This window comes from Columba livia, chromosome 4 (genome assembly GCF_036013475.1).
Source record: "Columba livia isolate bColLiv1 breed racing homer chromosome 4, bColLiv1.pat.W.v2, whole genome shotgun sequence".
In the NCBI taxonomy this organism is placed as follows: domain Eukaryota; kingdom Metazoa; phylum Chordata; class Aves; order Columbiformes; family Columbidae; genus Columba; species Columba livia.
Window position 1 is genome coordinate 71522956 of NC_088605.1, and position 22171 is coordinate 71545126.

Here is a 22171-nt window from a genome sequence, read left to right on the forward strand (position 1 = left end):
AAATTTCCTTTAGTATCTTCTAGTACTTCCATTTAAAGAAAAGATCAAGATACAAGGATATTCTATGCATAAGAAAATCCTGGATGTAGTTCTTTTGGTCTTAAATATTTACTCTTTAACGTGTAAGGAACTGAAGTCTCCTTTTCTTTAAATCTGTTAGTTGAGCTGCAACTCTGCTTTCTTGTGAATGTGTCTCTCCACAGTGGCAGGCTGTATTAGGAAATGTTTTAGGTAACTGCACATAGATAGCACTCTTCACAAATGCTGAACCAGCCTGTGAAATCATAAATGCCATGTCAGGCAGTGGACCATATCTTTCCAGCTACATCTCATCTTTCTTCTTGTGGTTGAAGACACTTCCTAAGGCATCCAGTCCAGTAAGCTTGAACATGTAGCCAAACTACTTAAAGGATTAATAAATAGTAATCACTGGGAAAGTTTCAGCTTCTTATAATGCCATTTCAACTAATTAATCAGTGTATATTCCTGGGAACCTATTAGAGCTTGAATGAATGTGATACTGGGGTCTGAATGAACAGCAACATTGGACGGACATGAAAGTATCTTATCTGAATTCAGAGCATGCAGCAGGGTCTTTTATTACTTACTTTTCTAGACCCATTCACTGTGCACATGCGGATGTTTTGGGTGTTCTTCCTGTTCTTTTTCGTTCTCTCCTCGTTGTCGGTGCCGTAGAGGAAACACAAGCACAGTCAGTTATTTCCAAGACAGTGATGAAGCTGTCTGTGACATGGTGGAGAAACATTTCTCAAGCACCTGTTGCTGTTTAGGAATGGCTGTAAACTTAATGAGCCCAGAATGTGTTCCACCATGTCACTCAGGAAACAAGTGAGGCACCTAAACACAGAATATTAACTCATCGCTCTGATATCCCCCACCTGATGCCAAGCAGACGCAGAATACTTTCTGTGAAACAAGCTTCAGATATCTGTTTTATCTCATAACTTTGATGGGATGATACGTACAAAGCAGCACTCACTGTAATGGAAATCATGCATACCCCTGTTCCCTATAATGTCAGACTTCTCTCAGATCCATTGTGCTGCATTTTCTGGCATCTGGGCAATACAGTCCTGAGCTTCATCACTGCAGTGAGAAGTCTTCACAAAACACAAGCCTCTTCTCACTAACAACACTTCATGCAAGATCTGGCTTTTCTTGAGAATTTCTGGCATTTCTCTCTCTGTTTTTAAAATAAAAACTGAAACAAAGCTTGTGAGTGCAACAGATTTTTTATTCTATTGTGTTCAAGAAAACTGCTATTAAATTATTTGGCACAAGAAAGGCTGCTTAGCCCTTCTGCTTTTGGGAGGCAGGGAAAGGTTTCTGTGTTTTCAAATCCAGTAGAACTGGCTGATTCAATAGACTTGCTAGTATGCAGCAGCTTGTGTCTTTTTATACAATTACTTTAAATTGACTTCCCTGGGGCTGTGCCTGAGCAAGGTTTCAGAAGAAACTGGATAAAGGGAATTTGAATCACATTTTTTTTCTTTTTATGAAAGCAAAAGCAGTTCTAATTTTCATCTGTTCTGTACTTAACATTTCTTTTTTTTTCCTGTTCATACTCAAAGACCTTATCCTGTGTCTTTCTTAGTTCCACATAAAGACTGAAAAACTTGCTGTTCCACAGAACTTATTATTTTAGCTCTAGAAGAGTTGTGAATCCTTTCATCCAGAGAGTTCTGTTACAAAAGAAGACTTTCAGAGAAAATGAAAGTTAGAATTTGCAAGGTAGATGCATAGAAGTCAGTCTCCTAAAGGTGTTTAAACTCTTTAGAAAAGAGAGCAACCGTGCTGCTGAAGCTCATGTGTTTCGATGTTGCTTTTCCTCTTGTCATCTGGTAGCAAAATGAAAGGAAAACTGAAGTAAATGGCAGCTCCAAGCACTTCATTTTGCAGTCAATGCCATTCAACACTTAGAGGAAAGTTCTTCAAACTCACTTTTTCCCTCAGGAGTTCTTAGGAATGCCGAGCACATTTTCCTGATGCATTTTTCCTTTTCCATATTTCCATTCTTCTTCCTTTTTTCTTTTCTTTTTTGTTAGTGGCTGTTACTGGGAAACCCTCAGGGTCTCTTGCAGTTTTTTCCAGGGCCCAGATAATCTTTCGCAGGCTTCAGTTCATCTTTATCCCATAGGTTACCAGACCCAGAACTCTTTCTAGCCTGAGCTCAGGAGCTGGAAGGGGCCAGCTGACTTTGTGACGAGCATCTCCAAATCCTAGATCAGGAGATGTGCTGCAGCATTTGAAAGTTGTGGGAATCCAGCTTCAAGCCTTGCTTTACATAAACATGTTTCTCCCTGATGTGCACTTGCATTAGCTGACATATATTTTGAAATATTTAAGTGTGAACTAGTTTCCAGCTTTTTATCACTTGCATACAGTGTTCTAAGGGTTGGTCAACTGCTTGAGTAGAGGAAAATGTGAAGTGTAGTACAGGTCAAATACTGCAAAGTAGATTGTAATGCTGCATGGAAACTGATAGAAAAAAGCAGGACTTAATATCTGCATGTGGTGTGCTGGTTTTCAGAAGTAGCTCTATGCATGTGTAGATAAAAAAAGGTTAAAAAAATTGCACAACTGTACAACTGATTTTCAGTATTCAATATCCAAAGTGGAAAAATTTATACAAACTTATATCTGTATGCACGTAGTTGCATATCTAGCTTTGTTTGTTCATTCCTGGTTGTCTGGCTTCCATATACCATGTCAGTAATCACTTTCATAGCGTAGATATGTAATTTCTCAGACTTAATTTTGAGAATTAAGGCCAGAAAATGAAATTGTCATTAACACTGGGTGGTATACATGTGTCAGGAGAGTTAACTGATGCATTATCAAGATATATACAGCTCTTATTAATCCATCAGAAACTGTATCCTCCAAGTCATCAAACTCTCACTTTCTTTCCTGAAAAGGCTAAAACATAAGTAACTGAAACACGGGATGTTGTTTCCTCTAAAGCTATAATATCACTAGCAGGAAGACTGAGTTTATAAGAATCTCTTTCACATCATGTTTTATAGCATAGTTTAATTTTTATTTGTAAAGAAAAAAATATTCAATCCAAATACAAAATTTTGAACGCAGTTGGATAATCTAAGAGTCCAATATTCTGTTGTATTCAGAAATCAGGTATTTTGTCATTCATGAAGAAGACTTGACATCAGCACACAATTTTAGATGGTCAGAAATGAGTGTATGCGATAAAGTTCTTTACCTTGCAGAGTAGCAACTAAAATTCCTTAGATTTGACATCTAACTGCTTTCTAAGGGAAATTATTTGGGGCCAGACTCTTAATAATTTAGCAGTTCAGTCATTGCAAAGAATTAAAAGTGAGACACTCATTACAACAAGTGTTTTTATTCTAATCCTCAGAAGTAGGTACCATGCTGACTTGAATTATAATTAGCCTGTAAGTAAGCAGTCTTGATATGACTAATGCATGCAGAATTAATCAGAATTATTATTGGTTCTGTTAGCACCCTTCCAAAGCACCATACCTTCTAAGCAGGCAGAATTTAAAAGTGATGAGAAAATTAGCCTCATTAAAAGGAAATGTCGTACAAAGTAGGGCTTGTTGTGAAGGTTCAGGGTTTTAGCCACGTTATAAGGTAGTACTTTTTACTTCTTTAAATGAATCAAAAAGGCCAAACATGCATTCAGAAATTCTAAACCAGAATTGTTTTTCTAAGTTTAGAGGCTGATTAGGGAGTAAAGATATTGTTTCAAATGTGACAAGTGAGCCAGACAACCTGTTTTAACTGGCCATTTCTGGAGACAATTCTGAACTGGTCTGAAAAGCCTTAACAAAGACCTTATAAAAAGGGGGTAGGTTTTTATCAGATTTCCTTTTACCTTGCTCGTTTCCTTTTTGTGAGTTGTATACTGTAGTTCTCCTGAAAGCAAAATTCCCATGGACATCAGTCTATATATAATATAAAGTCCCTTTAATATACCCTTCACAGTGAGAAGGTATAAGCTGCCATTCTCTCTGACTCGTATAGTCTGAGACCAGCTGAGTTTCTGAGAAACTGCTTCACTGGAATTGAATGCACAGACACAGGCAGGGCATGAGCAAGAACGGCTTCATCAATGACTCCAGACTGTTCTGTCCCAGACCTCTGAGAATTTGGCCCTCACTCTTCTCTGGAGTGGAGAAGTTGCAGCATTTTGATTAGATAGCAATCTCTGAAACAAAGTCTGAGGGCAGCAGATGGCAATTTCTGGAAAATCAACGCAGGCACCAGTGAACCAAATCCAATTTATTGTAACTTCATAGCTGCTCTCCAAATTGCCTTGCATCTGGGGTTTGGGCATTTTTTGCTTTTTTTCTACATATCTCTACCTTTTCAGGATTCTTTCAGTTGATTTAGGCAAGTAAAGGGCATCATAATGGTTTCGTATTATTATAAAAATGCCTATGAGTGAGTCAGGGTAACATTTAAGACAAGCACACCTTGGTCTCTTGAATCGTGTAAAATGAGGACCATTCCATGTCAGCGCTTATCAGAAAGAATGCTTTGGGTTCTCCCAGGGTCTGTGACTCTTGAGAAGTTTGCAGGCTGCCCCATGCCAGATGCAGGAATTTTTGGAGAACCATTAAACCTACAGACAGAAGTTTGGAAGCTCTAAGCCTGCCCCCAAGTTGCATGTTGGAGCATGTCAGTGTTCTCCTTCAGCCCACATAGCCAGGTTTTGGAAACCATGGGGTGGACCCACATTACCAGAACCCTCCGCAGAAATTCTGGATGATTTGGTGTGATTTGCCAACCCAGAGTTGTGCACATGTGACTCCTGGCCTTGGCATGTTGGGACTTGCAAGTGAACACCAGGGAAAGGTGCGTGTGTCCTGATTTCAGTCAGCCCTGGAGATGCAGAACTGCTGTGGTCCCAGCACCGGGGTGGGCTCTGAATGACACATTTTAGGACCAATGAACTATGTAAAAAAGGTGAGAGTTTGACATCTAAACTTCTCTGGCTAGTTCTAGTACATAGCACGGGATAAGGATGAGGATTGAAATGACACTGTTCCTTGCAAGTTCATGGGTTTAAGGTTGGTCTAGTCTCATTTCTATAGCATACAGAAAATAATAGTAATAGTAAGGTGTCCATAAGAAATAATATAAAATAAAATTTAGGAAAAAATGCTCTTGCACAGTATATATCTGTACAGGGAACAGCTGGCTTGTGTGTTTTATGGCTTTAGCAACAATAAAATATTTCATCAGTAAGTTCAAATGTTTTTATTTACCAAAGTAGGATAGCTTCTGTAATTTCAGAAATGGAAGCAAATTCTTTCATTGTTATAGAAAAGTTGATGGTTTGGGTGCTTTTCTGCAGCACAGTTGTTTGTTTTTTTTTCAGGCAAACATTGATCTGGATGGGAAAATATGTGTTCTGTTCATTAGAAAAATAATTATAGAAGAAAGAGCCTTGTGTGGCAAAACAGTGTATCTAACAACTGCTGTTCTCTGCTGATTGCTTGTATGAGCACAGAACTGTGTATTTCAGACACTGGAATTGGACTAGGCTTGCCTGTGAGAACGAAGTTTCAAATAATGATGTTGCTGTGTCTCAGCTGTCCAATGAAGGCTAATTCCAATTGAGTACAGTGTTAGAACTACATTGCTAATAAACATTTGCCGTATTAGTGGTGGTTAAAACAGCAATTAGCATTGCACATGAGATTTCAACTGTTGCACTTTTTAAAGTGAAAGTCCAAGTTTTAACCAATTACAGATTCTATAAAAGAAGAAGACAAGCAACAGTGAACAGTGTGCCTTAGTGTTAACCTCTAATATCAAGCTGTCCTCTGCCTCAGCCCCTAAAAGCTTTGATCATCATGGAAACCAGTTATGAATATGTCTAGTTAATAATCCTCATAAAAATTTTACTGTCCTCTGAAGTAAATTACTATTAAATTCTGATGGAGCTCATATTATGCTAGGTGTACAGCATGCTATTATGAGGCTCTTTTCTGTTTCAGACATTTTATGATATGAGGTGAAAATGAACATTAACAAGGTTGTAGTATCTCATTTGCTGTCTGACCCAGTAGTATTTCTACAGTCGACAAACATTTGAGGGTCATAATGAGTAGGCTTATAGTCTCTTAGTCTCTTAAAATATTAACATATCAAGCCATTAAAAATATTCTTAAAATGATAAATCACTCCTGTAAAATGGAAGCAATTCACAAGCTTGTTGATTTTTTTTAATACAAAGTTGCCTATGTTTATGATTTATGTGAATCATTCCAAGCCCTAACAGCAAATGAAGTTTGAACGCTGAAATTCATCTTGCTGACCTCCTGTTCAATGTGATGGTTTTTAAGCAGCAATTTCATAACAGTCCCAAGCAAGCCTTTAGTCTTGCTTTCTCGCAGATATGTACCAGATAAATAGTAGATTTAAAACCAAAACTAAAACCCATAGCCCTTGATTTCCTCTGTCTCTGGCATCATCTTTGTGTGATGGACTAATCAGAATGGTCTCTCCTTTGGATTTGCACAACAGGGACACCAACACACTTTGCTGAGAGGAATTGTTTTCCTTACATTTCACGTATCATTGGTAGTGCTAATTTTGATAGAGTGCCTTTTTTTTTCCCCCTGCTATCTGAGTCTCATAAAGGATAACATAAAGCAGGAAGCCAGCAATATTTGCAGAATATAATTGCAGGATACAGTAGGTACCAGGAAGGGGCATTGCTTCTCACATAAGTGTTTTCCTTCTGAGTAACTGAGACAGGAATGCCAGAGACAAATCTGATGCAACTCTTACCTCCACTAACTTTGAGCGGTGCAGAGATATACTCAATGGACACTTTAGTTAATGTCTTATGCTGTGCTTACACACAAGGGATTTGAAATATTAGAGAGGAAATGGCTTAGTTTTGAATCATCCAAACGTGTTGTCTTTTTACTTAGAAGCTGTGTTTTAATGTACTTAGCTTCACTAGCACTGGATAGAGGGAGAGTCATATGCCTTTTTTAATGTAGCCAGGGCTTAACTACTGCAGTTGGTTTCATGTGTGATTAGAATACGCTGTTGGATCATGTTAACTTGGTACCCACCGTAACTGCCACGTCTTTGTCAGCAGAGCTGCTACTCAGCCAGTCAGTTCCTGGTCCCTACTGACACACCACTTCTTCCACTCCACTTTTGATAATGTTTTAAAGCTCCTCATCACACAAGATCTGTATTCTACTTACACTAATTAAGCCACCAGCTTCTCCTATTATCTCTTCCACTAGCTCCAAAGCACCTTTTTCTTGTTTCTTTAGAGAAACTGGGGGAGCGTGAGATTTCTTTTTGGACTTCAGACAGAGTTTTTCTGATGGTGTGCAACTGGTATAGTTCTGAGCAAAGTGTGAGAATTTGACTCAAAAGCTGTGCTTCAGCCTCTAAATGACACTTCTAAGCCTTACCCTTGAAAAGTTTGAATCATGTAGTCTCTTCATGTTTCTTCTGCCTTGAAGTCATAATCAGCTGGCCAAGAAATTAGCCATGGTAAAATCAGTATCAAAACAATCTGGAGCTATCAAGTACATCCTCATTCTAAAATAAGTGATTGAAGTTGCATTGTTTTTCATTTAGTAACAGTAAAGTGCTCCATCTGCAATGACAACCTTGTGTTACTCTTTCTGGTGTGTGCTGACACAAAGATTTATATAAACGGTAGGCTTATTTTTCTGTGACAGAAAAAAAAATCATGCTTCACTGTGACATGTTTGTCTTTCTTTATTCCTTTGTTATCATATTCTGAACCAAGGCCAGCTGGAACTTCATGTGAGAAACCTCATTATTTAGTTCTATTTTCTGATAGTCTAAACTGAGGTCACTGAGGGATTGCTCTGGCCCTTGATGCAGCCACAGGAAAGGCTTCTCTGGTTATAGGTTTGCTAGAGGTCATCTTTGCTTTGAGCTGTTAATGATGGACAGTTGATAAGAGTGCAGATGAACGTGCAAGAATACTTCCTAATTTGCTCTCCTTGGGCAGCATACCAGTATTTCTATGGAGGTGAAGAAAAGTGTTATCCAACTGCTTATATTCACTGTTTCTATATGTTATCAGCAATCATATCAATACAGGATTATGACATTTCTGTCTTTTAGCTATTTGAAGAGGCATTTGATGGGTAATTTTTAGTCATTAAATTCAGGGATATTGTCAAATGGCTAATAAATAAATATTAATTTTGGTACCCTACTGATTTTAACATTTAAAATAGCTGATGGGTACATCTTCTTGATCCAAATTAATGTGAAAAAAATGCAACATGAAATAGCAGGAAACCTTGATCAGGAGAGTTTGTGAAGGAAAACACATAGCTTATTAACCTTCCATTATTCCCCTTAAGGCATGGAGATAGGTAATAAAAGATGTCCTTACTTCTCTGCTTTATGCTTCTTCTGCTGCAGCTCAGCTTGATTCTTGCTATTTGTCTGTCATGCTTGTACAAATTAATGGGCAGGAAGGGTGCAAGAATAGAAAGAGAATGAGGAGAGCTGTGGCTCTTCCCCAGCTGCTGACAGCCAGAGAAGTTGTCCAGGTGCAGAGAACTGAAGTATTCTACTTTGAGAATGATGGAGAGTAGTGTGGTGCTGGCAGTCTCTGACTTGAGAGGAGATTGCTTTTGATCCCCTTTTTGGGGATGACGCAGCTAAGTACCTCCCTTGAAAACACATTGCAACAGCACCATCTGGTCTCTCCATTTGTCATTGCTTTGTCATACCCTGTCTGCCCATCTATTCACATGCTGCAATAGAAAAGTACCTCATAACACATGACTGAAGTGAACTGTCCCTTTTTAAATTTAGGAATCACTCAGAATACCCCTCCCACCTTCAGACTTGCTTTGATATCAGTTTGGTATATTATGTTGTACTCCAGGTTGCATATTAACAGTCCTTAACCTCATAAAAACTGTTTGACACCTTCTGCTTCATTTGCATCTCACGTGCTATGTGGTGGCTTGCTACAATAATTAATGCTGATGAAAGTTACCCATGATGAAAAGCATGTCCATGTAACTGTCGAATCACAGCTGGAAAGCTGTAAGTGATACAGGGAAAATACTTCCTAAAATAAACTTTTGTTACTGTAATTACATACTGCTAAATAAATAATCTAACATTCCTCTCATACTGTATTTTTAAAGGGTGAACCAGGTTTCATTGGTCCGCAAGGAGAGCCTGGGTTGCCAGGGCTGCCAGGAACAAAGGTAAGGCAAATTGGCCAACACTCTGGTGCAAAGCCCTTACAGCCAATGCAAATTCAACTTTCTCAGCACATAGCATAGACTGAGGTTGTATTAATGGGGTGTAAGACTCTTTTATCCAGAAATATGAAATACCAGAATCTGGTTTTGTAAATGGCCAGGAACTTTAAAGTTATAAGACGGTATATGCAGTGCTTGGAAATGCCGAAAGTCATAGTTTGTGGACCAACACTATGATACATGTACTGATGCCCGCAAACAGTATGAAGACAGATGTTATATCCATTCATAACTTAAGTTAATCTCCTGTCCTTGTTCATGTTAGCATCCCAAAAGTTATCTGTTTGAGAGGCAGAATATGCGTGACTGAAGAAACCATATTTTCATAAATGTTTTTTTTCAGGAAAAAAGCTTGAAAGTGTGTACAGATATTAGAACTTTAATACTACACTTTAGATTCTGAAAATACAGATCCACTAAATGTATTTTTTTTTATTCCTTCCCATGGTGTGTTTTTTTTAGCCACTGCATGGCAAAGTTAGAATATTATGAATCCTACAAAGTCTCACAGTTTGGGAATCTTTATTTCAGTCCTTTCAGAATAGGGAAAAAGACACATTGCAAATCCATTTTGAAGCACTCTTCTTTTGCCTTCAAGAAGACCGTATTTACTCAAGGGAGCATTCCCCAACCCTTTACAAGTCATAGATAAACCTGAAAATATTTTCTTCTGATGATTTGGTTTCTTTGGTCATGCTGAATTGGTGGTGTGCTGAAAAATGCCCAGCATTTTGTTATAAATGTGTATCTGTTGCAATAGGGTGACCGAGGAGAGACAGGCCCTGTTGGGAAGGGTGAGCGAGGTGAACCTGGAGTTCCTGGACCAAAGGTCAGTCTGATTTTACATTGGAAATGTTTTGTTACTTTTACACCTACGAATACATCTTTTCCTGCTGAAAAATAGAACAAAAACTTGGTGAGTGAACTTTTAAATGAAGATGCTGTCAAATACTCCAGTTCAGTCCAGAAGACAATGGCAGTTCTGTGTTCACAGCTGTGAAACTGCAGTCTGAATAGACTCTTATTTGGTCTACAAAGTAAAGACACTACCTACGTACACTGTCATGGAGTTGGCCAAATTAATTTAGGATGAAGTCCTGACCTTTCAGCATCAAAGTTTGAACTTTGACCAGTGTAGCTATTGAATGCAGAGAAAATCCATTTTGCATGCACTTTCCTAACTCTGTAGAAAAGAGATAATTCTAACTACATTTTAGTGTGGTCTTAATAATTTCCACTGTGTCATTACCATCAAGTTTTCCTTTCCTAATACATCTTGAAAGCAGTAAGGCAGATTCTGTGTTCCTTGGCCAGCTAGTTTGTATTCACCTGAACTGTTGGGAAAAGATTTTGTAGTAATGCTTTATTTTAATCTCCTTATTTTAGCATATTTAACTATCTTTTCTATCTCATAGTTATAATTTTTCAGGAGCTATGGAATGACATAGTTCATTCCTGCTAACCAGTGTTAATGATGTCTACTCTTTACTAATGTCAATAATACTTTTTATTTGGAAGGGTGGGATCCATGGCCTTTGCATGCTGCTGTTAAAGAATATATTACTCCGGGTGCTATTAAACTCAGTGTCTTTACAGTTTCATTATCTTGGTCATATAATACGAAGTGTTTCTGCTGTTTCATACTGTGGGTAGTCATTACTAATTTCTCTTTTTCTCCGCACTCCCATTTCTCTACTGTTTTTCTCCTGTCTGTCTTCCTTCAAACAGGGAAAAACAGGTGAACCTGGATCTAGAGGCCCAAAAGGGTCAAAGGTTAGTAGTAAAGAAACTGTCTTTAGTGGAGTAATTAATACAATGACTTTTAGAATAAATTATTTGTAACATTTCAGAGAAAATTCACTTAGCTCTTTAAAAGAACCTGTAACTGTCTGCAGTTTTCTTTACAAATGAAACCTTCTGACTTTCAGCTTTAGCTATTAAAGTCAAACGCTGTCTGTTTTAAACATTGTGATTCTAGTTCTTTTCCTGTTAAAATGTCTGTTTCCCTCTGCTCTGCTTTCCCGTGTGCAACTTGGTTTCTCTCTGTGTAACTGATGTGACTTAGTCCTCCCCCACGCCAGGAACCAACACCTGACTATGCCTGTGGAGATTTAATTGGTTTTCACAATAATTTTGTGGATCCACACTTTGGTGAGTTAGGAATCAGTGGTATTCCATGTACTACAGGCTGACATATGAGGGCTAGAACTCCTTCAAAGGCAAGACTTGTAGGTTACATTACTGTTTTACCTGCTTTAAAAAGCTGCTTTGATTATATCTATCTATCCATCCATCTCTATATAGATGAAGGTGGTTCACATAGATGTAGAGAGATAAAATACATGCTTTTCTACTACTTCATCCTCTGTGCAAATACTCGCTCACTGGACTCCTTCATGTTCTACTACGGAGTCAAAGCAAAATGAAAGTAGATTTGCTTAGGTGGTTATTGAGTCTACTGTCAGAAAAAAAGATGATAAGACAATGTAGACTGGTAGGATACTCTTTGCAGTACTTGTAAGGTCCTTGAAGAGTGGCCCCATTAGCAGTGCTTAAGGATATGATTAAATAAGTGCCACTTAACCTCATTCATTCTCACCAAAGAGACACATTGGAAGTTGAGGGAGCTGATGAGGAGATTAAAGCATCAGAGCTACAGTAAAAGAGTATATCAGCTTCTCATTTGCCTACAGTTCCTGGACGCCTTGTAAACACATCAAAAAGATGAAGATATGCCCTTCAATTATCTTTTTATCAAAGACAGGGTATCAAAAGGGGATATAAGATCTTTTTACCTGCATACCTGTCTTGACAATCGAGTCCACAGAAGCCAATTTGGTGATTGGGAACTTCATTTTTTAACAAATCAAATGACATGTTCACTAATTGCTGCCAAGGCAAGACTGAAAGGAAAGGCAAATGGCACAACCTTGCTCATCTGCCACCAGCCTGCTCTCCATGTTCCTTCATTAGCCCCATGAAAGTTTTCTGTTTTCTGTGTTTTCTAATACCACTGGTGAATTAATCATTCTTCCCTGACTTGTACCTAAGTTTTATAGATCTCAACAGAAGCAAAAGTTGCACTTCTTATTCAAATTAATTTCAAATTAATATCAAAATATAAGAGTTTGCTATGAAAGTGACTATGAAAGTGACTGTGAAGTGAAATGAACCATATTCACTGGATGTTGCATTGTGAACACATACATGTTTGAAATTCTCTCCATCGCTTGAAACATATTACTAATAACCAGGCAGAAAAAGCTGTGTGCAAGATGGCAAAGATCCTCAGCCTGTTGCAGTAAGGGAGTAAAGGAACTCGAGTGGTGACAGTAATGTTGTGTTTGTAGGGGAGGCAATGACTCAGAGAAGGGAAGTTCAGAAAGTTAGTGGAGTCATGACTGCAGAAAGAAAAGATAATAAACCTTAGAAACACACCTTTGAAGAAGTCGAGTGCTTTCAGACCGAGTGATTTCATTTCTTTAGTTTTCTCTTAAAGCTTTTGATAATAGCACCATTAAGTATAGGGAGCTCATACAAATTACTTAACTGGTAATCTACTTTTTATTGGTTCTTTGGGATTTATTATTCCAAACTGAAACAGCACGCTGTAACATTTCACACAGAACAATATGCACCATTGTCAACGCGGCCACTATACAAACTTTGAAGGAACTTTTCCTTTCATGGATTAAGAATCCACATTCAGTTTATGATGAGAGGCCTTTTAAACCAGTTTATATAAGGGAAACATATTTAAAAAGGAGGAACTATGTGATATATTTTCAAACGACATATCTGTTTTCAAATATTATATAGGGTGATACAGGTGACAGAGGTGACACAGGATCTGCAGGTCCACGGGTAAGTCTGCTTCTCATTTCAGCTGTTTGTTTTGTACTCTAAGATTCAGTCCGTACTCTCAATTGAAATTGCAGCAGCAGCTCCAGTTAAACTGGTGAAAATGAGCACTTGACTCTGGCGGAACCCGTGTTGCTAACTGGCCTTTAATATACATAACAGCTCTGGCTACTGTTTGAAGCAGCCTCCTGTTCGCAGTGCGTGGGCAGGACGCTACATGCCAGATGTTCTGACATTGTTCACAGCCAATACAGAACTATAGTATAGGAGCTGCTTAAATGCTTAACCACAGAGGTTTCATATATTTCTTTTCCCACTGCAGCACAAATCACTGTGTACTGACTTGCTTGTGTATATTTGTCTTTTTTAAAAAAAAAAATATTTTCCTTTAGAAAAAATCTTTAGTTTAATGTTAACTTTTGTGGTTTGTCATAACATACCATAAGTACAACAAAATTCCAGCACAGCATACTTGAGTCAAACTATGTGTCTCTAAGTGTCTGGAGTAGTCTTTTGGCAGATGTTTCAAAAATTTTATGGAAAATATATTGCAGGGACCACCTGGACAGAAGGGTGATCAAGGTGCAACAGAGATAATTGATTATAATGGCAATATCCATGAAGCTTTGCAGGTAGGCAAACATAACGAGGCTGGAGTGGCTTAGTCTGGTGTGGGGAAAAGCAGTTTGACATCATTGTACTTCTCTTTTGTGTAGACCTTGAAAACATATTGCATGCGAAGATTTGCTGAGCTTATTAATCAGGAATCTCTCTATATTTGGAAATGAGTTTTGCTCTTTGGTGTCAGACAAATTGTTTCCTTGATACGCTTTAGCTGAGCGAATTAGTTTCATTTCCCCTGAAGAGCATTGACATCATCTAATGAGGATAAAGCTGATTCATTGGTGGTTCTGGTGCTTAGCGATGAATTAATGTAATAAACCACATACACAGGTTCAACAGAAGTGTCTGCTTTTTAGTTCATGTAGTATAATATCGACATTTATTTTTTGCCTTCCACTCTTCCTATAAAATGTGAAGAACAGAGTATTTGAGATTTGGAAACCATGTCACATGGTTCCATTAGCAAGCTGTGGATTCAATCAGCAACTTGAGTATGTTAAGTAGACCAAGCACCAGACTTCCCACTTATTCCTTTTGAGAAAACTTATTTTGACTGCTGTACAGAAATGTGTGGAGGATTAGAGTGGGGCTACAAAAAGAATGAATGAGTGTTTGCACAAAAGCAAAGCACCGAGGTGACATATGTCATTGCAGTCACGCTGATTTACATCGCAGTATACTCAGATGCAAATTCTGTGCGGTGTAACTCCACCAAAGTGAATGGCTTTCTCTGTGCAATTGAAGACTGAATTTGGCTCATTGTGCATCTGATCATTTTCTCACTGAAGCCATTGAACTTTTTTTCTTGCATGTACTCAGTGGGAGTGGAAGTCTGGCCAGTCATTCGGTTTTCAAGACTCTTTTGAAAAATAAAAAATACTTCACTGCCTTAAATAAAATCTAAAAGCCTGTATGTTGTTAAGGCTAAGCCCACTCTTTCATTGTGAGTGGTGTCTATGGGGAAGTCTACATAGGTATTTTGTGAGGCTCTGCATTATATCTGTCTCATTTGGTTTACTTTTATGGAAATTCAAAGACTTTCAGTCTTTTAAATTACTCTCTGAGTTAGATGCATCAAGTACCCTGAAATTAATATTGCATATTACCAGACACAGATTTACCAGAGGCTTTAGGCCCTGTATCTCCTGTGTTCTGTCTTAACTGGCATCAATATTGTTTACAAGCTTCCTCAGAAAAGCTGCAGTACATAAAGAAGTCTTTAAAAGGGACTAAAGGCTGTTGCAGTGGTTGAAACATATGAGAAGGCCCCTATCCCATTGTAAATAATTTCAAATGTCATCACCTTCTGATCCAAGGAAACAAATAATTGATACTAATGGGAATGACTGTGCAAGGATGGTGTAAGTAAGATTATATAGTATCAGTCAAAAATATCCTTGCCAAATCCAGCTCAGTCCTTTCAGATGGCAAGAACCCATTCCTTAGTCTCCTGGTGCCAAATTCTTAGGTGCTCTGAGGTTTGCAGCTCTCCCATAGAAGCAAATGAGAACCTTCAGTGCTCAGCACTGAGCTGTGAACTTGCACAGAATTTTGCCTACTGATTTAAGAAGTTGACAAGAGTTTGCAAGATCCAGGCTGCCTGTTTGGTGTTTCAGAATTTATGAATAAATCATCAAGCAGCCCAGAAGATTCAGAACAATTTAGTTACTTTACCTTGTGTGTCCTACTCAGTCTCATGTGTCAGTGGAGAAACAGGCATCTTAGTCCACCAGCACTGAAAATTGCGACCTTAAAATTAACATCATAGTTCAAGCAAGACCCCTGCTGAGTGTATGTGGCTTTCACTTGGAGGACTGGATACAAAATTTGTGACTCTATCAAAATTGCTCTTCAAACTTATTCTTCAGAATTTCCTAAGGCAAAAGACAATAGGGACAAAAGTTTAAGCTTTGTAGGAACTACAATATTGGACATTAAAATCTGAATATTCTGCTGAAATGGAACCTATTTGTGTGAACATGCAAATGTTAATTTGCAATGGTTAGTTTAGTTTTCCATGTCCAAATAAACTGAATTTTTCAGTATTTAAAAAATATATATATAGACAAGCATTTTAATTACTTTTAAACACTTCCACATGCTTTTAGATTTCTCTTTAACAAAAAAAATAGTGTCAGGTCAAGATGTTTTGCCTCCTTCCGTGATGAAAATGTTCTTTGTCTTTCGAAATGTTTAAAGCAGAATCGTAGTATATATTGCTTGGCTTGTGGACCAGCAGTTTTGGATTTAGAACTTAACTTTTTTGTACATCTACATTTCTATATGAAAATCAATGTTATATCTCTGCTCTAGGAATTGTATTTATTAATTAAACACTAGGGCAAAACCTGCAGAGATTGCAAAACATAGGGCAAATCCTTTAGTCAACTTAAGAAACCAATTCATCATGTTTTCTTAAAATGTTTTTAAAAAAACTTTTGGAAGACTTTTGCTATGGTTTTGCTGTTTATTCATAATTTATTTGATCCCTTGTGCAAGAACATGCAGTCTTCCTCTTTGTAAAATCCTGATTCCCATAAAGCCAAGCAGCTAGTACAACACTGGGAGTTAAAAATAACGTGATTTTTACTCTTATTATTTGGAGGCCTGGTGTCTCCCAGGTGCAGCATATTTTGTGGAGATGATAATTGTAGTAAGCAGAATAATTTATATCCTTGTTCAATTCTGGTAATGATATGTCTTGTTAATACATTTTGCCAACAGAGGATTGCCACTCTGACTGTCGCGGTAATTCCTATTGCATGACTTAGTGTGTGTTATAGAACTTCTCCTGTGTGTTGTAGCATGTTCATAATTCTGCTCCTTCAGGACACGGTTTGATTAGATGTTGACTTGGTTCATCATCACATATATTTATTTATTTGCTTGGTGTTTCCGTAACAGAGAACCCATTGTTGAAAGCCATTCAACAATGGAACCAGTTCTGCTCCTGATGAATTAATGGCAAAACTTCAGTTCAGTTAAGCGAGAGACCAGGAAAATACAGAACTCACTGTTTCTGTAGGTACACATCTAGGCAAGTAGCTGCTTTGGAATTTTTGGTGTATGTTCCCATCCACACGGGAGTCGAGTCAAAACATGAAGCAGGATTTGAATATGAAGCAATTTTTTATTATCAACCTTATTTTCAGGGCAGAAATGCAATTATTTCAAATTGGCTTGCGAAGAAACTTCAATTGGGAGTTTTCAGACCAGATGCAATTTATTTTCTGAAAATAAAGCTTGTCTCAGTTTACAAGGAAATAAGTTAATAAATGAAGCTTAGTTAGTAGCTAATAGTCAGCAGTAGCTCAGTTAGTAAGTAAAGCTAAGTAGAAAGCCCAAGTATGAGGGGTTCTCTTGTCCCATCTTATCGGTTCTCAGAAATAGAACTAAATTTTCCAGCCCCTGTCCCCAGAATGCGTGGACAACTGGGCTCTTCAGCAATCTTACTCCAGCCCGTTTCTGTGGGACGCTCGGCTACATCAGGCCAGTTACAATTTCTAGGAATACTGGCAGCAGCTGGCAGATACTCACAGTATTGCAGGTTCAGCCTTCCCTTAAAGCTGCAGGCTTGGTATAAACAAATTACTTCATTCTTCTTTGTTTCAAGTTCTTCTCTGCTGCTAGTCCTATTTTCCCCTCTGTACAAACACTCCCTTTAAATTAATGGAGGGAACTTCTAATATTTTTTTTTCAAAACATCCACACTGTGCACTATTTGACTAATGTTTGATATGTGACTCTATGTCCACAGCCTGAGCAAGAAATGAAAGAAATAGTTAGAGCTTATTCCATGACAATTTCTCAAAGCACTGAGTATCCCAAAATGCATTTAGCATCTTTCAGCAGAATCCTCTTTGCAGTCAGGTAGAGGTTTCTCCTGTCCTTGCATTGATCTGAATCAGGATGTGAGGGCTGGCAAATGTGGTTGAGGTGGGTTTTGGTGTCCCTGCCATTTAGAGAAGCTTTGCCATTTCATCAATAGGAGCAGCAGGACTTTATTATACAACATGAGTTGTACTGTTATTTTTCGTGGTGCCCTTCTGGTTGTTGAGAGATGTCACAGATTAACAACTTGTCCATAACTGGTCATGGTTTTCCTTGTGTTAAAAATCTAACCATTTTGTTATGGTAGCTATATTAACATTCAGCCTGTGTTTACTTGGTAAGTCCTGCAGAAATTTATTTAAAAGCTGAGAGGTTTGTATGTTTTTGTTTAGGGGCCACCAGGACCACCGGGACCTCAAGGGCTGCAAGGGCCAAAGGTGATCATCCTTACTTTACCTGTTGTATCTTAAGGGTTGGAGGTATTTTTGGGGGGTTTTTTGTCTTGTTTTGTTTTAGTTTTAACTGATGGGTGTGCACAGGGACATGGAGCTCTCTGTTAAGCATATTTAACTTTAATTATACCAAATATGGCATGTTTCAAGCTTTCCATCCTAGCCTTTTGAAATGTAGCTTTCCAGGATAGGTGCTTTGTTTAGTTGCCACACAGAAATGCACAGCTGAGAACCAGCAAAATTAATTAGTACTGAAATGGGGCAGAAGCACCTTCCCCATGGATCCACACTGAGGCCGTTCCCTGGGACTGCAAAGTGGACACACAAGCAATCGGTGGCTCCTTCGTGTCACTTCTGCCTGGGTGGGAATGAAGTGGACAGAGCTGTGTGCAAGGCACCCCTGGCCACACTATGAGTGCACATGAATGCAGCTTTTGTATTACAGTGGTGCCCACCCAAATAAGCACAGTATTTTCCAATGCCGGTAAAAATTAAAACATGCACATGTGGGCAGGAGCCTGGCTGCAAAGCCAAGCCTGCTAATCCCACCTGGTTGGTGCTACACATAGTACCAGAACTGCTAGTGAGCAGCCCACACAGAGAAAATTAATACCATATATTGCACTGTTCTATACGATTTAAATAATAAATTAGCCCATACTCAAAAAAAAAAAAAGCGTTGCGGTTAGTGGATTCTCCTTAAATTGGTTTTAAACTAGTTGACATAATTCTCCTATTTCTTGAATACTAAATATGTCATATCTTCTGTCAGTGATTCTAAGCTCTTCCAGAAGTAAATATGTGTTTCCTCCATAGCAATACTAGACATTTCAATTTTAGGCTTCATCCAAGGCACTGTACATCACATTATACATGCTAATTGTTTTGAGAAAATGCGAGAAACTAGATTAATTCTTCTGTGTGAGAGCTGATAATGGAATATACAGATAAGTGTGCCAAAATGGCTTTCTGCATTAGGATCTACTCAGCATTTTGCAGCCTGGAGTATGTTGTAAAACACAGAGGAGCTGGAGTGTGGAAGAGGTCGTGTTCCTTCATATGAATGAGGGTTCTCATTCAAAATTGGTGACACAAAAAAGAATTCAACCTTACAGGAGTTTGTTTCCAATATCGTAGCCTCTACCCATCAATGTAACTTGATCCCTTGGAGAATGCTGTTCAGAACCTAGTCACAGGGCACGGTTGTGAATATTAACTCCTTCACTAGTGATTTATTTTAGTCACAGAAAGAAAATATGAAGGTTCTGTCTACCCTCCAAGTGTTGAGAACCATGATTCCATATTTATTCCAGTCACTGGCAAAGTTTCCATTGGATTGGGGTCTTTCCACCAGGCTTCTGGGGTTTCTTCTTTCTTTTCCTTTCTTTTTATGCACTTGTCTGGCCTTTATACAACCTAAATTTTGTGTAATGGTCTAATCAGCAAGGCTATTTATTCAACATACTTCATATAGATATTAAAAATAGGCTGTTCTTTTTGACAGGATGTTCTCTGATGTTGTGGTTGTTAATTGTGGCAGTTTCTCTACCTCTTTTCTCTAATGTCTGGGACAACTGGGGTAATCCAATCCCATCTTATCTTTTGCAGGGTGAAACAGGATCCCCAGGAACTCCAGGAGTTGATGGGGAGCAGGTACATCATGCGTAAATCATGTTGTGTAGATCGTGTAAGCAACCATAGGTTATTTCAGGAGATTATTTCTATGATCTCAAGTTGTAGCTTAGATTTCATAATCTAAATAATAATATGATGACCGTAATTAATGAAGATAATTATTGTGTTGCTGCATACTCTGCAGTCTAATAATGGCTGCATTTCTACATATTAATAGCAAAGTTCAATCTATGGAATGACTTATTCTGCCTGTTAGGATGAAAGCTGGAATTCTGTTGGTGTCTCTGATTTTTTTTCACACTTGCTGAATAAGTACATATTTTAGGGTCCTAAAGGTTCAAAAGGAGATTCAGGTGATCCTGGAATGCCTGGAGACAAGGGAGGAATTGGACTGCCTGGCCTGCCAGTGAGTATTAATTTTGGCTTAAATACTGGTATTATTCTCTCTTCCACTATCAGGAATTTCCAGCAGTGCTGATAAGTTGCAAATGGGACAGAAAGCACTGGGGATGAAAATTCTGAGATTGTTCTGCAGCTAATCTAGGAGGAGGTGTAAGATTGCCAGAGCTTTTCTTTCCACTTATGGTCAAACAAGATATTGCTTTGGGAAGTGGGAGATTAGTTGGCATGCTGATCAGATTTGTACATCTTTTGTAATGTATAGCACAACTTGGGCAAACATAGCACGTAAGAGAGAAGAGCTACGTTTTGAACACTCATCAGGAATCTCAGATGACTTAGATTGAGGAGAGAGAGAATACATTAATACTTATGGGATGCATTATTGCTATTCACAGATCTACGTACAAATGAAATTTCTCAGTAAAAAATAGAAACAATTGCAAAAATGTGTCCATAATACAATATATCATAAATGGAGTGCCAACTTAAGGGCTAGTCTTAGATACGATGCCACAATTGATAGCTGACAATATAAAAACGTAACTTTACACTTGATAACAGTTAATAAACACCATTTTTTTAACAAAGGAATTCCATTATATGTGTGTTGTATAATTATTTTTTAAAATATAATTATTTGCAAATAAATATTATAATTTCTAGGTTGCTTGCTAATGAGATTATAACCGTTTATAAATGCTCTTTTGTAATGATTTTGTAGGGAGCCAATGGTATGAAAGGTGAAAAAGGAGATGTTGGTTTGCCTGGTGCCCAAGGTCCTTCAGTAAGTGTCAGTGTGGAGTTGCAGTGAATGTAGTAGCCCAGCAATCGTTCTCCAGCTTTTGATTCTGAACAATATTTCATATTCATGACTGATCTTTCCTGACACCCTTAATAGTTGCTACACTTGAGCTTTCAAAATGTTTTTCTTCTTTGAACAATTATTTGTCCTTTTGAGAATGAACAGACTTCTGGTCACAGAGCTAAATACTGTTCAAGAGATTCTAAAGATGTCATCCTGTTCTGTTCTGTTCTCTCACTATGGACAAGTTCTGCTCACTTCAATTAAAGCCTTCTGGCTCTGTAACAAATCAAAAGATAAATGCTTTCCAAGAGAAAATAAAGAGATAAAACTGATGGGAAAAACAAACAAAACCCAGCCACCACCTCCCCACATGATACCTTTATGATATGGGTGATTAACACAGCAGAAGTTAACTACTGCTGCCTTGTCAGTGGTGACATGTCCTGGGTATTTGGAGCCAGAGCTCTGAGGAGTCAAAGACTCACCCACTGCCATCACAGTACACACTAGGCACCCTGTTCCTCTGAAATGAAAATTAATTTGTTACGAATGAATTCACCTAACTCATTCATCTTGTTCTGCTTGTTCTCACTTGTAATGAGGCTTTCAGTTTTCAGGGGATTTCACAGATGGTGGAAGCTGTGCCTTACGCTCATTTTGCTGCCACTATTGCCGTCACCAACAGCCAGTGTAGCAGAGGGGTTGCGCATAGATCTGGAGACCTGATTTAGCATCCCTGTTGCCACCTTGCAGGTTACAATAACAGCCCTTAGGGGTTAAACCCAGGAAGTGAGGTGATATCAAACTGTAAATACAATTATGAAATTCTCTTCCTTGGATTTGTTAAGAGCACAGAAAACCCGCACACAATATGTGTGCACTAGATGCTGAGCAACCTGATTGATTACTTATTTTAATGACTTTAGGCAATTCGTGGTGCAAGTGGTCTAAATGAAATGGGAGATGGGGCAATTTTGAAAATATGCCAAACCCTAGCTTGAATTTAGTATCTTTTCCATTCATCAGTACTGGGGAGGAATAGAATCACACATCATCTTCTTCTATATATGTGGATTATACGGTACAGATACAACTAAAGTGTACATACCATAAAAGATTAAAAGTTCAAGCATCCCTGCTCAGTACTGTTTGGTTTAGAGAGGTTGTTGGGGGTTTTTGGGGGGTTTCTTTGGTAAGAATCAGGAGGTAGACACACTGCTATATGGCACAGGCAAATATACACTTTGGATACC

At 38.2% G+C, this 22171-nt stretch overlaps 1 protein-coding gene across 10 annotated transcripts in view; it reads left to right on the plus strand.

The window, feature by feature from the left end:
- COL25A1 (collagen type XXV alpha 1 chain) overlaps positions 1-22171 on the plus strand; it is a 308144-nt gene that overhangs the window by 259529 nt on the left and 26444 nt on the right. For 8 of the 10 annotated variants that reach the window (XM_065062345.1, XM_065062338.1, XM_065062336.1 and 5 more), the window contains 10 exons: positions 9189-9251; positions 10069-10137; positions 11037-11081; positions 13128-13172; positions 13724-13801; positions 16518-16541; positions 18017-18061; positions 19685-19729; positions 20037-20117; positions 20835-20897. In XM_065062345.1, the coding sequence (XP_064918417.1) occupies positions 9189-9251; positions 10069-10137; positions 11037-11081; positions 13128-13172; positions 13724-13801; positions 16518-16541; positions 18017-18061; positions 19685-19729; positions 20037-20117; positions 20835-20897 (558 nt within the window). The remainder of the gene's footprint in view (positions 1-9188; positions 9252-10068; positions 10138-11036; positions 11082-13127; positions 13173-13723; positions 13802-16517; positions 16542-18016; positions 18062-19684; positions 19730-20036; positions 20118-20834; positions 20898-22171) is intronic. The other 2 variants (XM_065062339.1, XM_065062343.1) reach the window with 2 other exon arrangements.